This window comes from Enhydra lutris, unplaced genomic scaffold (assembly GCF_002288905.1).
Source record: "Enhydra lutris kenyoni isolate GAN:26980312 unplaced genomic scaffold, ASM228890v2 scaffoldscaffold110, whole genome shotgun sequence".
NCBI lineage: Eukaryota > Metazoa > Chordata > Mammalia > Carnivora > Mustelidae > Enhydra > Enhydra lutris.
In genome coordinates, this window is record NW_019154194.1 from 75700 (window position 1) to 91435 (window position 15736).

Below are 15736 nucleotides of genomic sequence, written 5' to 3' on the forward strand. Positions count from 1 at the left end.
CCACAGAAACTGAAAATCCAGGCTTTAAGTCCCACTGGTTGTAAGAACTCATGGAATTTGGCCCCTCTCACTTTCGAAGCCAAATGTTATGGGGATTTGTCTTCCCTGTGATAATGTGTTTTTTGCCTTCTCCTCACCGCTCTGGCTCTGTCCCCACCACAGATGGACACACTCTGTTTCACTCTCAAACTGCATCTTTGCCCTGCCTGTCTTCTTTGATATTGCCTCTTCTCTAACTTTAGCTCATGAGTTTGTTATGCCAGGCTTCAGGTCGATTTCTGGGTCACTTACACTGATGTGTTGTCTAGCTGTATCTATGAAAGGAGGCAAGCTTAGGGTCCTCCTACTCTGCCATCTTCCCGAATTCTCTCTCTTCCCTTTGATTCATTTAACAAACAAGTACCAAGTGCACATACAGAGTGCTACTCAATGTTTATTATATAAATTCAGCAGCAAATAAACTTCTTGCCCTCATGAAGATTATATTCCAAGAGACATCAATTTTAATATCCATTAGAGTTTGATTAAGTGCTTAAGGAAAGATTATTTCAACAGCCTGTTTCTTTTCTTTTCTTTTTTTTTTTTTAAGATTTTACCTATTTATTTGACAGAGAGAGATCACAAGTAGGCAGAGAGGCAGGCAGAGAGAGAGGAAGGGAAGCAGGCTCCCCGCCAAGCAGAGAGCCCGACACAGGACTCGATCCCAGGACCCCGAGATCATGACCTGAGCCAAAGGCAGTGGCTTAACCCACTGAGCCACCCAGGCGCCCAACAGCCTGTTTCTTGAGTGATAACTTCAACTGCTAAGGCCTTAACTAAAGCCCTCATTGCACCATTTGTGTGATCTTGAGATCACGGAGATATATTCAGCTATGGATGAAACACTCACTTTACTGTTTTCCTATGAGACTGGATGAAATTTATCACCAGCATGGATTCTGTGATGAATTTTAACATATGAACTTGAACTGAACTGCTTACCACATATCTTACACTTATAAGGTTTCTCCCCTGTGTGAACTCTCTGATGAGATTTTAGATGTCCAGACTGACTGAAGACCTTACCACACACATTACATTTGTATGGTTTCTCCCCAGTGTGGACTCTCTGATGAACTTTAAGATTTGAGGTCCTAGTGAAGTGCTTACCACATGCCCTACAGGTGTATGGGTTCTCTCCCATATGCACACTCTGGTGCACATCAAGATCCAAGCTTGTCTTGTAGCCCTTCCCACACTCCTCACATTTGTATGGTTTTTCTCTGGTGTGGACTTTCTGATGAGCTTGCAGGCATGATTTCTGACCAAATCCCTTCCCACACTCTTCACATTTGAATGGTTTTTCTCCACTGTGGACTCGCTGATGTGTCAAAAGAGGGGAGACCCATCTGAAGCTCTTTCCACATTCTTTACAATGATAGGGTTTCTCCTCTGTGTGGAATCTCCGGTGGTAATAAAGATGTGTCCTAGAAAAGAAGCTCTTTCCACATTCCTCACATTTGTGTGGCTTCTGTCCCATGTGGACTTTCTTATGGATACGAAGACGTGAACGCCAAGTATAGGACTTCCCACAATCCTCACATCTGTATGGTTTTTCTCCTGTGTGGACTACACAATGAGTATTAAGTGCCGATCTACGACGAAAGCTCTTACCACAGATATCACACTTAAATGGCTTCTCCCCAGTGTGGATTCTCTGATGGTCCTGAAGATGACAAGCATTAATGAAGGCCTTCCCGCATCCCTTACACTTATAAAGTTTCTCTCCCGAGTGTAACCTGCAATGATTACTAAGTTCTGATCTACGACTGAAGCCTTTCCCACATTCTTCACATTTGAATGGCTTCCCTATGGTGTGGACTTTCTGATGAGTTTGCAGATGTGAGCTCTGACTGAATTCCTTACCGCATTCATCACACCGATACTGCTTCTCTCCCAGGTGAACTCTCTGATGAATACGAAGTGCTGAGCTATAAAAGAAGCATTTCCCACACTCATGACATGTATGAGACTTCTCTCCTGAGTTTAACTGTTGAAGATCACAGTTGGAGATATCACTGAAGAATTTTTTACACGCATTTCCCTGGTAAGTTTTCTGGCCTGAGTGAGTTATAGGCAGTCCTGTCCCAACCTGGCCAGGTAAATCATGTTGTTTGTAGAATTGAGAACTCTTTATCATGGAGTCTTGATACCGGGCTAAGTCTTTAGCAATCTGTTGCCAGATTTGCCAGGAGGAAAATTCTTCATGTGGTTCTGCTTTAGCAATAGTCTCCATCTCATGTTGGACTTTGTATCCTAAAATGACAGAGAATGCAGATGTGGACAAATGAAAGCTTTGTTCAGTGTCTTCAACCATTTAGCAGTTGGCAAAGAGCATGGGATTTTAATGAATCCAGGACAGAATCCCTACATCCTTCTAGTGTATATCATGGTCTCTGGTTTAAATGCCTACACAAACCAAGAGGTAGTCCAGTAGGCTCCTATGCACTAAGCATCAATGAAACAAACTTAGAATCACTCCAAGCCTCATATGTGATAGACAAATTAGAAATCAAAGACTTAATAACAAAAATGATCATGATACAGGTTAATTTTGCTGTTTCTATTGAATATCATAAGTCAGTGTAAACACTTATTAAAAAAAAGAAAAAAAAAAAAAAGCTCCATGCCCAGCATGGCTTGAACTCACCACCCTGAAATCAAGACCTGAGCTGATACTGAGTCAGACACAACTAACTGAGCACAGAAGTAAACTCTTAAATAGTAAATTATGGGGCAAGTAAATTATATACACAGTGAAGGCCTTTGTCCTCAACATGTCAGAGACAGTTCTAAGCCCCTGGCATGTCATGCCTCAAAGGAGTGCCGTAGGGTCTTTGATCACATTAGGCAGTTTAACAGTATGATTTAGGGATGAGACGGACCACAGCAGAAACACCAAGAATATGATTTTAGGTGGGGCTTTCAATCACCTGGTGGTGTGAACCAAGGGACTGAGAAAAACCATATGAAACCATTCAGTCTATACTGGTCAAATGACAGAGCTCCAGTAATTACTCTGGACACAGGATCAGGTGAGTTTTCCTAATTGGTAACATCCTGTGTATTAACTGTACACCTTCTTTTTGCAAAGTAACATAATAACACACCCCTGACCCAATGGAAAGGAAACTCTGCATCTGGCACTTCCCTAAACTCCCTCTCAAGTACTTTTTCTCTTGCTTGAGTGTAAGGTGTACCCTTCCCTGTAATAAATGCCAGCTGTGAGTAAAACAGTATTCAGTGAATTCTACCAGTCCTTTTAGAAAATGATTCAATCTGAAGGTAATTTTGGGATCCTCTCAAACCTGTAGTTGGTGTGGAGTGCCAGGAGATCCATGTAAACTTTCCCACTAAACTTTGTAGTTGCTTAAACAATTTGCAATCCTATGTATCAAGCACCCAGAACTGATTATAGCTATATATTCTAAGTATTTCTGCAAATTCTACACAATGTGTGTAATTCATCTTATTTTCCTGTGTTAATACACACAGAAACTTAATTAAGATATCTGAAATTAACATTTTATTCATTTATTTCCAGAGAGAGAAAGCAAGAGCACAAGCAGGGGGAACTGCAGGCAGAGGGAGAAGCAGGCTTTCTGCCGAGCAAGGAACCCAATGTGGGACTCGATCCCAGGATGCTGGGATCATGACCCGAGCTGAAATTAAAAAGGGAGAGGAAACTGTAGTTTTGCTGTGAAGTCAGAATACCCACAAGGAGGGTGGTGTTCCTGATAAAAGAATCAAAGGTGACAAGAACCAGGAGGGGTGAAAAAACTATATGAAGTTTATGAATTGGTTTCTTCTGAGGCTTCTGGAGTCTCTCATTCAAAACAGAGTATGAGAAATCTTTGAATGTAGATAAATTAGGCTTTCACCACAGTCTTTCTAATTGAAAACTGCAGCCTTTTAGTCAGCTGTAAAATAAATTTAAAATCATACAATAAGCATTTAGGAAAAAGGGACAGTAACTATCTGAGCATCATTACTCACAGGAGTGGAGTGACTCTATGAATTGTCTTACAAAGTCATCCGTATAAATCTACATACGCATGAATTCTTTTTTTTTTTTTTTTAGATTTTGTTTATTTATTTGATAGAGAGAGTGAGCGAGAGAGATAGAGAGCAAGCACCAGTAGGGGGAATGGCAGGCCAGGGAGAAGCAGGCTCCCCACTGAGCAAGGGGTCTGATGTGGGGCTCGATCCCAGGATCCTGGGATCATGACCTGAGCCAAAGGCAGCCGCTTAACTGACTGAGCCACCCAGGCTCCCCAATATTTCTTTTGGATACACTAAAAGAAGTATTTCCTAGTAGGGCTTGTGTTCTAAAAGGTCTGAAAACTTAGTTCAGGAACTCAGCAAGTCTTTCATTAAACTATTTGTTCAAATGTAAAGAAGTTCTAAGGGTAAAAACTTGGAAAACTACCAATAGGTGAGTGTGTACCTCTTGGTAGATACTAGTTTATGGTTGTATTTAATAAACTATCCCTTTAAAATAGTTTTCTTTGGGGCATTTGGTGGCTCAGTCAATTAAGCTTCTGCCTTTGGATCAGGTCAACCCTGGGATCAAATCCTGCATCAGGCTCCCTGCTCAACGGGGAGCCTGCTTCTCCCTCTTCCTCTGTGCCTCTGCCTGCTTTTGCACACACACACTCTCTCTCTCAAATACATACATAAAAATCTTGAAAAAAAATAGCAGGGGGGGGCACCTGGGTGGCTCAGTGGGTTAAGCCTCTGCCTTCGGCTCAGGTCGTGATCTCAGGGTCCTGGGATCGGGCCCCGCATCGGGCTCTCTGCTCGGCGGTGAGCCTGCTTCCTCCTCTCTCTCTTTGCCTGCCTCTCTGCATACCTGTGGTCTCTGTCTGTCAAATAAATAAATAAAATCTTTGAAAAAAGGAAAAAAAAATAGCAGGGGACTTTAACACCTCACTTACATCAATGGACACATCATCTAAACAGAAAATAAACAAGGAAACAATGGCTTTGAATGACTCACTGGGACAGATGGATTTAACAGACATATTAAGGTAAAAAAAAAAAACAAAAAAACAGACATACTAAGAACATCCTAAAACAGCAGAATACACATTCTTTCAAGTGTACATGGAACACTGTCCAGAACAGATCACATATTAGGCCACAAAACAAGCATCGACAAATTAAAAAGCTCAAAGTCATATAATGCATCTTTTCTGAGCACGATGATATGAAAGTAGAGGTCAACCACAAGAAAAAAATCTGGAAAGACCACAAATACATGCATATTAAATAACATGCTAGTACATAATTAATGGACCAACCAAGAAATACAAGAAGAAATAAAAAGTACATGGAAATAAATGAAAACACAACAGTCCAAAACCTTTGGGATGCAGAAAAAGTGGTTCATTTTTTAAAAGATTTTATTTATTTATTTGAGAGAGAGAGAGAGAGAGAGCGAGCAAGCACAAGCAGGGGGAGGGGCAGAAGGAAAGGGAGAAGCAGGCTCCCCACTTAGCAGGGAGCGCATGTGGGACTCAATCCCAGGTTGCTGGAATGACCATCTGAGCCAAAGGCAGGTGCTTAACTGACTGAGTCACCCATATGCCCAGAAAAAGCAGTTCTAAGAGGGAAGTTTAATAGCACTACAGGCTGACCTCAAGAAGAAAAATCTCAAACAACCTAACTTCATACCAAAAGGACCTAGAAAAAGAACAACAAACAAAACCTAAAACCAGCAGAAAAAAGTAAGTGATACAGATTAGAGCAGAAATAAATGATACAGAAACAATAGATTAATGAAGTCAAGAACTGATTCTTTGGGAAAAAATCATTAAAACTAAGTAAGCCCTAGCTAGACTTACAAGGAGAAAAAGAGAAAGGACTCAAGTGAATACAATCACGAATGACAGAAGAGAAATAAACAACCACAGAAATACAAATAATTACAAGAGAGTATTATGAAAAACTCCATGCCAACAAATTGGACAGTTTAGAAGAAAATGGATAAATCCCTAGGAACATATAACCTACCAAAACTGAAAAAGGAAGAAATAGAACATTCGAATAGACCAATTATCAGCAAAGAAATTGAATCAGTGACCTAAAAAGTCCCAACAAATCAAAGTCCAGCACCAAATGGATTCACAGGTGAATTCTGCCAAACCATACTATCCCAAAAAATAGAAAAGGGAAGAAAACTTCCAAATTCATTCTATGAGGACAGTATTACCCTGACACCAAAACCAGATAAACACACCACCAAAAAAAAAAAAAAAAAGAGAGAGAGAGAGAGAGAGAGAGAGAGAGAATGAACTACCACAGGTCAGTATCTTTGATCAACACAGATGCAAAAATCTTAAACAAAATACTAGCAAATCCGACAACATAGTAAACAAATCATTCACTACAATCAGTGGGATTTATTCTGGGGTTGCCAGGGTGGTTCAATATTTGCAAATCATTCAACGTGGTACATCACATCAATAAGAGAAAGGATAAGAACCATATCGTCGTCTGAATAGATGTGGAAAAAGCATCTGACAAAGTACAACATCCACTCATGGTAAAAACCCTCAAAAAGTAGGCTTAAAGGCAACATAAAGGCCATATACGAAAAACCCATAGGTAACATCATCCACAAAGGGAAAAACCTGAGAGCTTTTTCTCTACAGTCAGAATAAGACAGGAATATCCACTCCCACCACTATTATTTAACATAGTTCTGAAAGTCCTAGCTTTAGGAAGTAACAAAAAGAAATAAAAGGCACCCAAACTCGTAAGGAAGAAGTAAAACATTTGCCATTTCCAGATGACATGATACTACATATAGAAAACCTGAACATCTCCACCAAAAAAATGCTAGAACTGATATTAATTAAATTTACTGAATTAAATTAATTCAGTAAAGTCACAGGATACAAAATCAATGTACAGAAATGTGTTGTGTCTCTACACACCAATAATGAAGCAGCAGAATTAGAAATTAAGGAATCAATCCCATTTACAATTGCACCAAAAATAATGAGATACCTAGGAATAAAGCTAACCGAAGAGGTGAAAGACCTGTACTCTGAAAACTATAAAACACTGATAAAAGAAACTGAAGATGATACAAAGAAATGGAAAGACATCCCATGCTCACAGATTGGAAGATCAAATATTGTTAAAGTGTCTATATTGCCCAAAGCAATCTACACATTTAATGCAATCCCTTTCAAAATAACCTGTCAGAATGGCTAAAATCAAAAACACAAGAAACAAGTGCCAGCGAGGATGTGGAGAAAAAGGAACCCTATCGCACTGTTGGTAGGAATGCAAACTGGTGCCGTCACTGTGGAAAATAGTATGGAGGTTCCTGAAAAAGTTAAAAATACAACTATACTACCACCCAGCAACTGCAGTATTGGGTATTTACCCAAAGAATAGTAAAACACTGATTCAAAGGGATACAGGTATCCCTGGAAGCAGCCCAAGTGTCCATTGATCGAGGAACAGATAAAGAAGATGTGGTGGGGGCACCTGGGTGGCTCAGTGGGTTAAGCCGCTGCCTTCGGCTCAGGTCATGATCTCGGAGTCCTGGGATCGAGTCCCGCATCGGGCTCTCTGCTCAGCAGGGAGCCTGCTTCCTCCTGTCTCTCTGCCTGCCTCTCTGCCTGCTTGTGATCTCTCTCTGTCAAATAAATAAATAAAATTAAAAAAAAAAAAAAAGATGATGTGGTGGATAGAGATATACAATGGAATATTATTCTGCCACCAAAAAGAATGAAATCTTGCCATTTGCAATGACATGAATGGATCTAGAGAGTATAATGCTAACTAAAATAAGTCACAGAAAGACGAGTACCATATGATTTCACTCATACATGGAACTGAAGAAAGAAGACAAATAAGCAAAGGGGGAAAAAAACCAAAAAGAGACAAACCAAGAAACTACAGAGAAATTTTGGTCACCAGAGGGGAGGTGGAGGGGGGTGAAATGGGTGATGGGGACTAAGGAGGGCCCTGTGATGAGCACTGAGTGATGTACGGAAGTGCTGAATCACTATACTGTACACCTGAAACTAATGTAACACTGTATGTTAACTAACTGGAATTAAAATGTTAAAAAAAAAAAAGTTTTTCTTCCCAGAAAAGACTACAAAAGGAAAGCCACAGGGAAAGGATGTTCCCTGGTGTGGTCACAACAACAGTGCTTGGAGGGGTCCTTGGGAGCTGGGTCAAGTGCTCGTACAGAAACACACAACCACACTCCAAGTCATCTAAATAAGTAGAAATTATATAGGCAGCCATTTGAAGACAAGAAATATTCCTCAATATCTTCAATTCACTCTGGTTTATGGTCACTTATTAGCTGTTGCCATGAGTCATGGAGTGGTGAAAAGGAAAACTATGTCCTGTTTTCTTACAAGGCTTCTGGGCTGTTTCTTTGAAAATAGGGTGGGAAAACTTGGCACATAAATAACCTGGTCTTTTTTGCATCCGTTTTTTCAAGGTGCAAACTAAAGACTTTTAGTGAGCTGTGAAATAAATTTAAAAGCCTGTAATAACAGAGACCTCTACCTCTGGGGCTAATAATACATTATATGTTAATAAAAAAAATTATAAAAAAATAAATAAAAATAAAAGCCTATAATAAGCATTCAGAAAAATAAAGTGTTCTGCATCACCAACAGCAAGAAATACAGTTAAATTCTCCTATCCATGAATTCATTCGCAAAGTGAATAAATATTTATAGGTATCTGCTGCATCCGTCTGCTGGCCTAGGCACCAAGGACACATCAGTAATCAAAACAATTAAAATTCTCCTCCTGCAGATTATACCCACTGGGGAGAGAGAAGTGAGAGGTAAACAAAAGCATGTGAGACACAACAGAAGGCAAGAGGAGTGACAACAGCATTGTATTCTACACAGAATGGTTAGAAGGCCTGCGTCATGCATGGTATTAAAACCCAGCAGAGACCTGGACGAGGAAGAGAAGAACCAGTAAGATTTTTGGTGAAAGAAGATTCCTGGCAGAATGAAGAAGTAAAGGAGCCCGAGGGAGAAGCTTCTGTAACAGACTTAATAATGGTTCCTGGAAGATGTCCATGTCCAATCCCCAGAACCTGTGAACATGTTATGTTATGTTAATTGGGTTGCAGAGGCAATGAAAGGTGCTAATCAGCTGATCAGAAAAACAGAAAGAACATTCTGGATTGTCTGGGAGGAAGCAATGTCATCGTAAGGGTCCGGAAAGGTAGGAGACAGGAAGGAATGCAGCCTTGTAGACACCTTGGTATTATCCCAGTGAGATGTGTTAGAGTTCATACCTGAATGACAAAAACACACTAAAAGTTTATTGTTTAGTCTGCTATATTCATAGTAATTTGATACGGCAGCAATAGGCAATGTACAGTATCCTTGGCAGGTCTGAGTAACAGCAGGGGGAACAACACGGGTGGAAAAATGGAGTGAGAGGGGCACCTGGCTGGCTGCAACTCTTGATCTTGAGGTCATAAGTTTGAGGTCAAGCCCCACGGTGGTTGTACAGATAACTTAAAAATTAAAAAAAAAAAAAAAAAAAACACCTTGGAAGAAAAATAAAAATGGAATAAGAGAGAGAGGACAGAAGATATATTCAAACAAGAGGGACTGGGGATGCAGAGCAGACTCTGGGGGGATCCAGGAGCCACTTTAAGTGGTTTTAACTGTAGGGCAGGGGGAAAAAAAGAAGCCATAATGGATTTTTTTTTTTTTTTAAGATTTTATTTATTTATTTGAGAGAGAGAGAGATGGAGCACAAGTGGTGGGGGTGGGTGGGCAGAGGGAGAGGGAGAGGGAGAAGCAGACTCCTGGCTGAGCAGGGAGCCCAACATGGGGCTCAATCCCAGGACACTGAGACCATGACCTGAGATGCAGACGCTTAACGGACTGAGCCACCCAGGCGCCCAGCCATAATGGATTTTGACCAGAGGAATGGCAATGTCAATTACATTACCTAAGGATCCCTTTGGCTACTCTGTGGAAAACAGATGTAGGATGGGAAGGGTGGGAGCAGGACAACCCACACAGAGGCTGTTGTGATAATCCAGGAAAGAGGTTCGGCAATTTAGAACAAGGTGATCGAAATAAGCACGGAGAAATGTCAAACAGACCAGAGAGTTGCCTCCAAGACTCACGGCTTCCTGGTTCTTACCTAAAATGCCTTTTCTTTGGGTTGCTAACTTCATCATCCAAAACTTTTCTTCTCTTACCAAGTGGACTCCATCTCGTTTGGATGGTTGATGCCCTGAGAACACACAAAGTCATATGCTTAAAGTCAACACGTTCTAGATAAGATTCACTGGAAAACGGGGTTCCTACTTCATATTCTTCAAGCAACCAGAAGCAGTGTTTATCAAACATTTGTTTTCATGACCCGTTGGAAGAAATATCATTTGCCAAGTCTCCTACATGTATACAGAATCAGTTAGGAAGTACTTACTCTTCTTTGATTTTTTTCGGAAGAGTGTCAGGAGGATTGCTATTAACTAATTTGTTTATTTCATTAAAAGTTGCTAGCAGGACTCACTGTACTAGTTTTATAACTCATGATAGGATCAGAAATAGGTAAGGTAGAGCTGTATACTATCCATTTACATTTCTTCAACAAAACAAAGATCTACCTGTTGGTAAAAAAACAATGCTCTCTGCGAGTCCCACATATATTAGGGAAGTCAGATCCCCAAACTCAGAGAACCAGTTCAAGGGCCCTAAAACCTTGAAAACCCAAGGATATGAACCCATTCTTGGAACTAACATTCAGTTACAGAGGGTTCGTGTCCTCACCCACAGAAACCAGGTTCCTGAAGTTCTCCAGCATCACGTCTCGGTACAGCTTCCTCTGGAAGGGGTCCAGCAGCCCCAGTTCCTCCTCGGTGAAGACCACCGCCACATCCTTGAACGTCACCACCTCCTACAACACCAAGCATGTGTCGTCTCAATCTTAAAACCGACCTTCACTGAGAGGGACAGCACTGAGAGATGTATCTTCTTATCTGTCACTTTTACTCAACAGAATAGCTAACATTTCTGATGCTTGGTTTCCTGTGTAAACCTGAGCAGATTTCTTTTATTTTACATACTTAAGTGGAAGATGAGATCAGGAACCCCCTTATACAGCAGCTCTAAGGCGTAAATGCAGAGACAGAACTAAGAGCCTGGCAAATCCAGCAAGACTGGATGTTTTAAACTAAGGTTATACCTCAGTTCATAACTGAAGGCAACCAAGATGCCCCTTAGGTGGTAAGTGGATGAACTGTATATCCAGACCAGAGTATAATTTAAGGATTTAAAAAAAAAAAGAGCTATCAAGCCATGATAAAACATGGGGTTATCTTAAATTCATATGACTAAGTTAAAGAAGTCAATCTGAAAAGCTACATACTGTGTGAGTCTAACCATATGACGTTCTGGAAAAGGTAAAACCATGGAGACTACAAATTGTGGAGTCTAAGAAAAGATCAGTAGTTGGCAAGGGTTCAGGGAAGGGAAGGATAAGCAGGTGGAACACTGAGGGTTTTTAAGGCAATGAAAGTACTATGTAGGGTACTATAATGGTGGGGCCACATCATTACAAATTTGTCCAAACCAGCGGAAAACAACATCAAGAGTGAATCCTACAGTAATCTATGGACTCTGTGTGATAATGATGCACGGAGAGAGGTTCCCCTACTGTAAAAGGTGTACTCCTCTGATGGTGGAGGGTGACGATGGGAGAGTTTGTGGGTGTGTGGGGGCCGGGTGGGAAATCTCTGTACTTTCTGGATTTGACTGTGAATGTTTAACTGCCCTAAAAAATAAAGTCTATGTGTATGCACATACACACAAACCTGAGGTTATACGTTACTTTGAAAAAACTAATACATGATGGAATAAAAGCAGATCAGTTAAGTGACATGCAGGGTATGACTTGGACATAAAACAGACAGAATCCTGCGCCTCCTGTGTGAAAATCTCCGAGATTTGCATAAAGTGGCAGTTAGAGCTTACTGCGCTGTGCCGTATTTGAATATTTTTTTTTAGAGAGATTTTATTTTTAAAAACTTTTTATTTTTTATTAACATATAACGTATTATTAGCCCCTGGATTCAGGTGTGTGAATTGCCAGGTTTACACTTCACAGCACGCACCATAGCACATACCCTCCCCAATGTCCATAAACCCACCACCCTCTCCCTACCCCACTCCCCCCGGCAACCCTCAGTTTGTTTTGTGAGATTAAGAGTCTATATGCCGTATTTGAATATTCTATCTACAGAACTCTAACGCTGCATGTGTCAAATATACTTTTTCATTATTGAGCTCCTGGTACACTGAGGAGAAAAAAATAGGTAGCTTATTTGGAGAAGTGATTTTTTTTTTTTGCAGAAAAAAAGACTGCGGGTAGGAAAATTATCACCTCCGTATTGCTTCAAACAGACTCCTAAGCCACCTTAATGTGTAGCAGCAGCAGGTAGTTAAAAATTAAAAATCATATCAATTTAATAGGAATGTGATATAACCACAAATAACAAATGTTCTATAATGTTAAATGAAGAAGCACAAGTCAATAGTAGATGTATATCATGAATATTAATAAATGTGAATATACGCGAGAAAGAGTATGAGAAAATAAAAATAGTTGATGTGTCAGTGCTGAAGCAAGGAGGAAAACTGGGCATTCCTATTAACTAGTCCACATTCAGTTTTACTTTTATATATATATTTTTTTATTATGTTCAATTAGCCAACATATAATACATCATTAGTTTTTGATGTAGTGCTCAATGATTCACTAGGTGTGTATAACACCCAGGGCTCATCACGCACCTTTTTTTTAAATAAAATGAATAATGACAAAATAAGACAAATGCTAAAAACAAATACAGAATAAGCAGGTCATTTAGCCTGGTGTTCTCCCTGAGTCACCCCAAGAAATGAAAAAAATACGTAAATTTTTTTTTTTTTTTTTTTTTTTTTTTTGAGAGAGAGAGAACAAGCTGTAGGGAGGAGCAGAGAGGGAAATAGAGAATCCTAAGGAGGCTCCTGGCTGAGCACATGTCCACGGCAGGGATCAATCTCAGGACCCTGAGACCATGACCTGAGCTGAAATCAGAGTCGAACACTTAGCCAACCAAGCCACTCAGGTGCCCCAACATGCAACATTTTGAGTAGTGAAATGGAATTTTAACAGCAAGAAAGGCAAGCCATATGCACCTTGAATGTGGTCATTTTTTCTTCCTACTTCTGGAGAGGTACAGATTTCCAGAATACGGAGTCCTGGCAAGGCAGACCTGTGCCTGGTCGTGTCTGGAAAGGCAGAAAAGGACATGAACGGGTGCCCAGGGATGATGCTCGCCTACATGAATGCTTATTGTGAATTAGCCAAGGAGCCCATTCCTTCCGGTGGCTACTGCTGTCCACAGCGCGAGCCGATCATGGCGTGGCTACTTCATTCCTACACACCACACACACTGTTGCTGTGTGTTGCTTTGTGCTATCTTGTGGCTCCCAAGGTAGCAGTTCAGATGCTGATATGATGGAAACTGAGACAACATAATGAGTTGAGCAAGAATTATCTCTCTGGGGCAACAATACCTGGGTTCAAATCCTACCTCCGCCTCTCACTAATTTTATCTTCTTGGGCAAATTAATAACACCTCTTTACCTCAATTTTGCCATCTGTACAACTGGGACAATAATATTTCCAACTCATGGAACTGTTGAGAGCTGGACAACACTTTGAATACACTCAGGGTTTCTCATTTTTGTAGCTCTGGTTTAAAAAAAAAAAAAAAGACACTCTGCAGTATGAAGTTGCTCTTATACATGTAATTTCTACCAAAAGACATCGCAGGGTACCTGACTGAACCTCTGACAAACCAGTCAACTCTGCCTCACTGTCTTCCTTCATACTGTGTTACCTTAGCGGTAATTTTTAAATTGTTGTGGACAGTCACTTTCCCAAACAATAACGACATTGGTTTCTAGTATCTATTAAGAAACACAAGATTCTGGGTGCGGGGTGCATGGGGACAGTATGATGAAGCCAATCTGGAAGTTTTGGCAATTTGTCAAAAAGTTAAACCAGAAGCTACCAGTCAGCCAAGCAATTCTACTCCTTGGTATCTACCCAAGAGAAAGGAAAACCTATCTCCAAACAAAAACGAGTACTTAATGTATTTATAAAACTGTTATTTATAGGAACCCCAGACTGGAAACCAAGATGTCCACCTGTGGGTGAATGGACAAAGTGTGGTATGTCCACACCGAAATACTAACGGGCAATAAAAAGGAATAAAATTATGATGTGTACAACAAGGATGAACCTTGAAAATAACAGAAGTGAACGAAGCCAGTCACAAAAGACCCCATCTTGTATGATGCCATTTAAATAAAGGGTTCATAATACAGAGACAGAAAAGAAGTTAGTGGTTGTCTGGGGTTGTTGAGAACACGGATTAACTATAAACGGTAACAAGGGGTCTTACTGTAAGAATGAAAATGTTCTAAAATTGAATTATGGTGACAGCTGCACCACTCAATGTTACAAAAATCACTCAACTGCACACACGCAAAGGGAAAATTTTGAAATGTAAAACAGAGCATCGTCTGATAAGCAACATCTCATTTAAATTAACAAACCTGGACTCAAAGTCTGTATATAATTTATATTTGAAGGAATGAAAAAAGAAGCAGGAGGAAAGCAGATGGTGATCTATACAACAGAAAGCCCACTAATAAAACATGTCTGCCCACAGGAAACTTTAATCACAAAAAGAAACAGAGACTTCGGTGGTAAAATGGCACAGAGCTCTCCTTCGCTAAGTGAACAAAATTGGCATCACCAATATAAAAACCAAAATACGTCCTTCAGCTCTTGTTATGCTGACTAAAAAGGCCACCTCACCAGCTCTGTGGAATTGCAGCCAACAATGCATAATCCGCAAACTGTGAGGTCTATCACATAAAATTCAAAAGATGGACTTTCTCTGATATTTCCTGCCTCCACATCATGAACAAAAATATCACGAACAAAATAACGAAGGAGGAGGAATCATTTCGGATTAAAGGACACAACAGAAAACATGACAGCAAAAGGCAGCCCACAAAAATGGCTTTAATCGGGGGAAACAGATATAAGGATTTTATTTTTTTTTAAGTTTTTTTTTTTTTAAAGATTTTATTTATTTATTTGACACACAGAGATCACAAGTAGGCAGAGAGGCAGGCAGAGAGAGAGAGAGAGAGAGGAGGAAGCAGGCTCCCTGCTGAGCAGAGAGCCCAACTCGGGGCTCGATCCCAGGACCCTGGGATCATGACCTGAGCCGAAGGCAGAGGCTTTAACCTGCTGAGCCACCCAGGTGCCCCCAGATATAAGGATTTTAAATGAAAAACAGAACACATTTAAGTTTGGACTGAGGGTCAGATAACAGCAGATTAACAATGTAATTTTCTGACTTTGATCTAGATACTGTGATTATAGAAAAGATTATCCTGATTCCTAGAAAGTAAACACTGTTTAAAGGAAAAACGCAGGACTAAAATGGCATTACTTAGGCCAAATCACCCACCAGGGCTTAATGCCTAACCTAATTGCAATTTCAACCTCCCCCCAGAAACACGGTCTTAACCAGTCACTCAGGAATTTCCTGATAAGCACCTATGAAGTTAATCTAACACCCAGGCCTTCTCCCTGCCTTCAAGATGAG

The 15736-nt window shown here is 40.4% G+C and overlaps 2 protein-coding genes across 4 annotated transcripts in view; one reads left to right on the forward strand and one right to left on the reverse strand.

The window, feature by feature from the left end:
• LOC111139493 (zinc finger protein 404) overlaps positions 1 to 15736 on the forward strand; it is a 169477-nt gene that overhangs the window by 75043 nt on the left and 78698 nt on the right. The gene's annotated exons all lie outside the window — the stretch shown is intronic.
• Positions 767 to 13256, reverse strand: LOC111139495 (zinc finger protein-like). Of its 3 annotated transcripts, XM_022491775.1 has the most exons (7): positions 13242 to 13256; positions 10833 to 10959; positions 10201 to 10293; positions 4960 to 4967; positions 1613 to 2269; positions 1248 to 1528; positions 767 to 1163 (listed from the first exon to the last, which is right to left on the reverse strand). In XM_022491775.1, the coding sequence occupies exons 1-7, from the start codon at positions 13254 to 13256 to the stop codon at positions 902 to 904; spliced, it is 1443 nt and encodes a 480-aa protein (XP_022347483.1). In that variant the 3' UTR covers positions 767 to 901. The 3 variants fall into 3 exon arrangements, with proteins under 3 accessions (XP_022347483.1, XP_022347481.1, XP_022347482.1); XM_022491773.1 differs by lacking the exon at positions 4960 to 4967 and having other exon boundaries at positions 767 to 2295; XM_022491774.1 differs by lacking the exons at positions 4960 to 4967; positions 13242 to 13256 and having other exon boundaries at positions 767 to 2295; positions 10837 to 10879.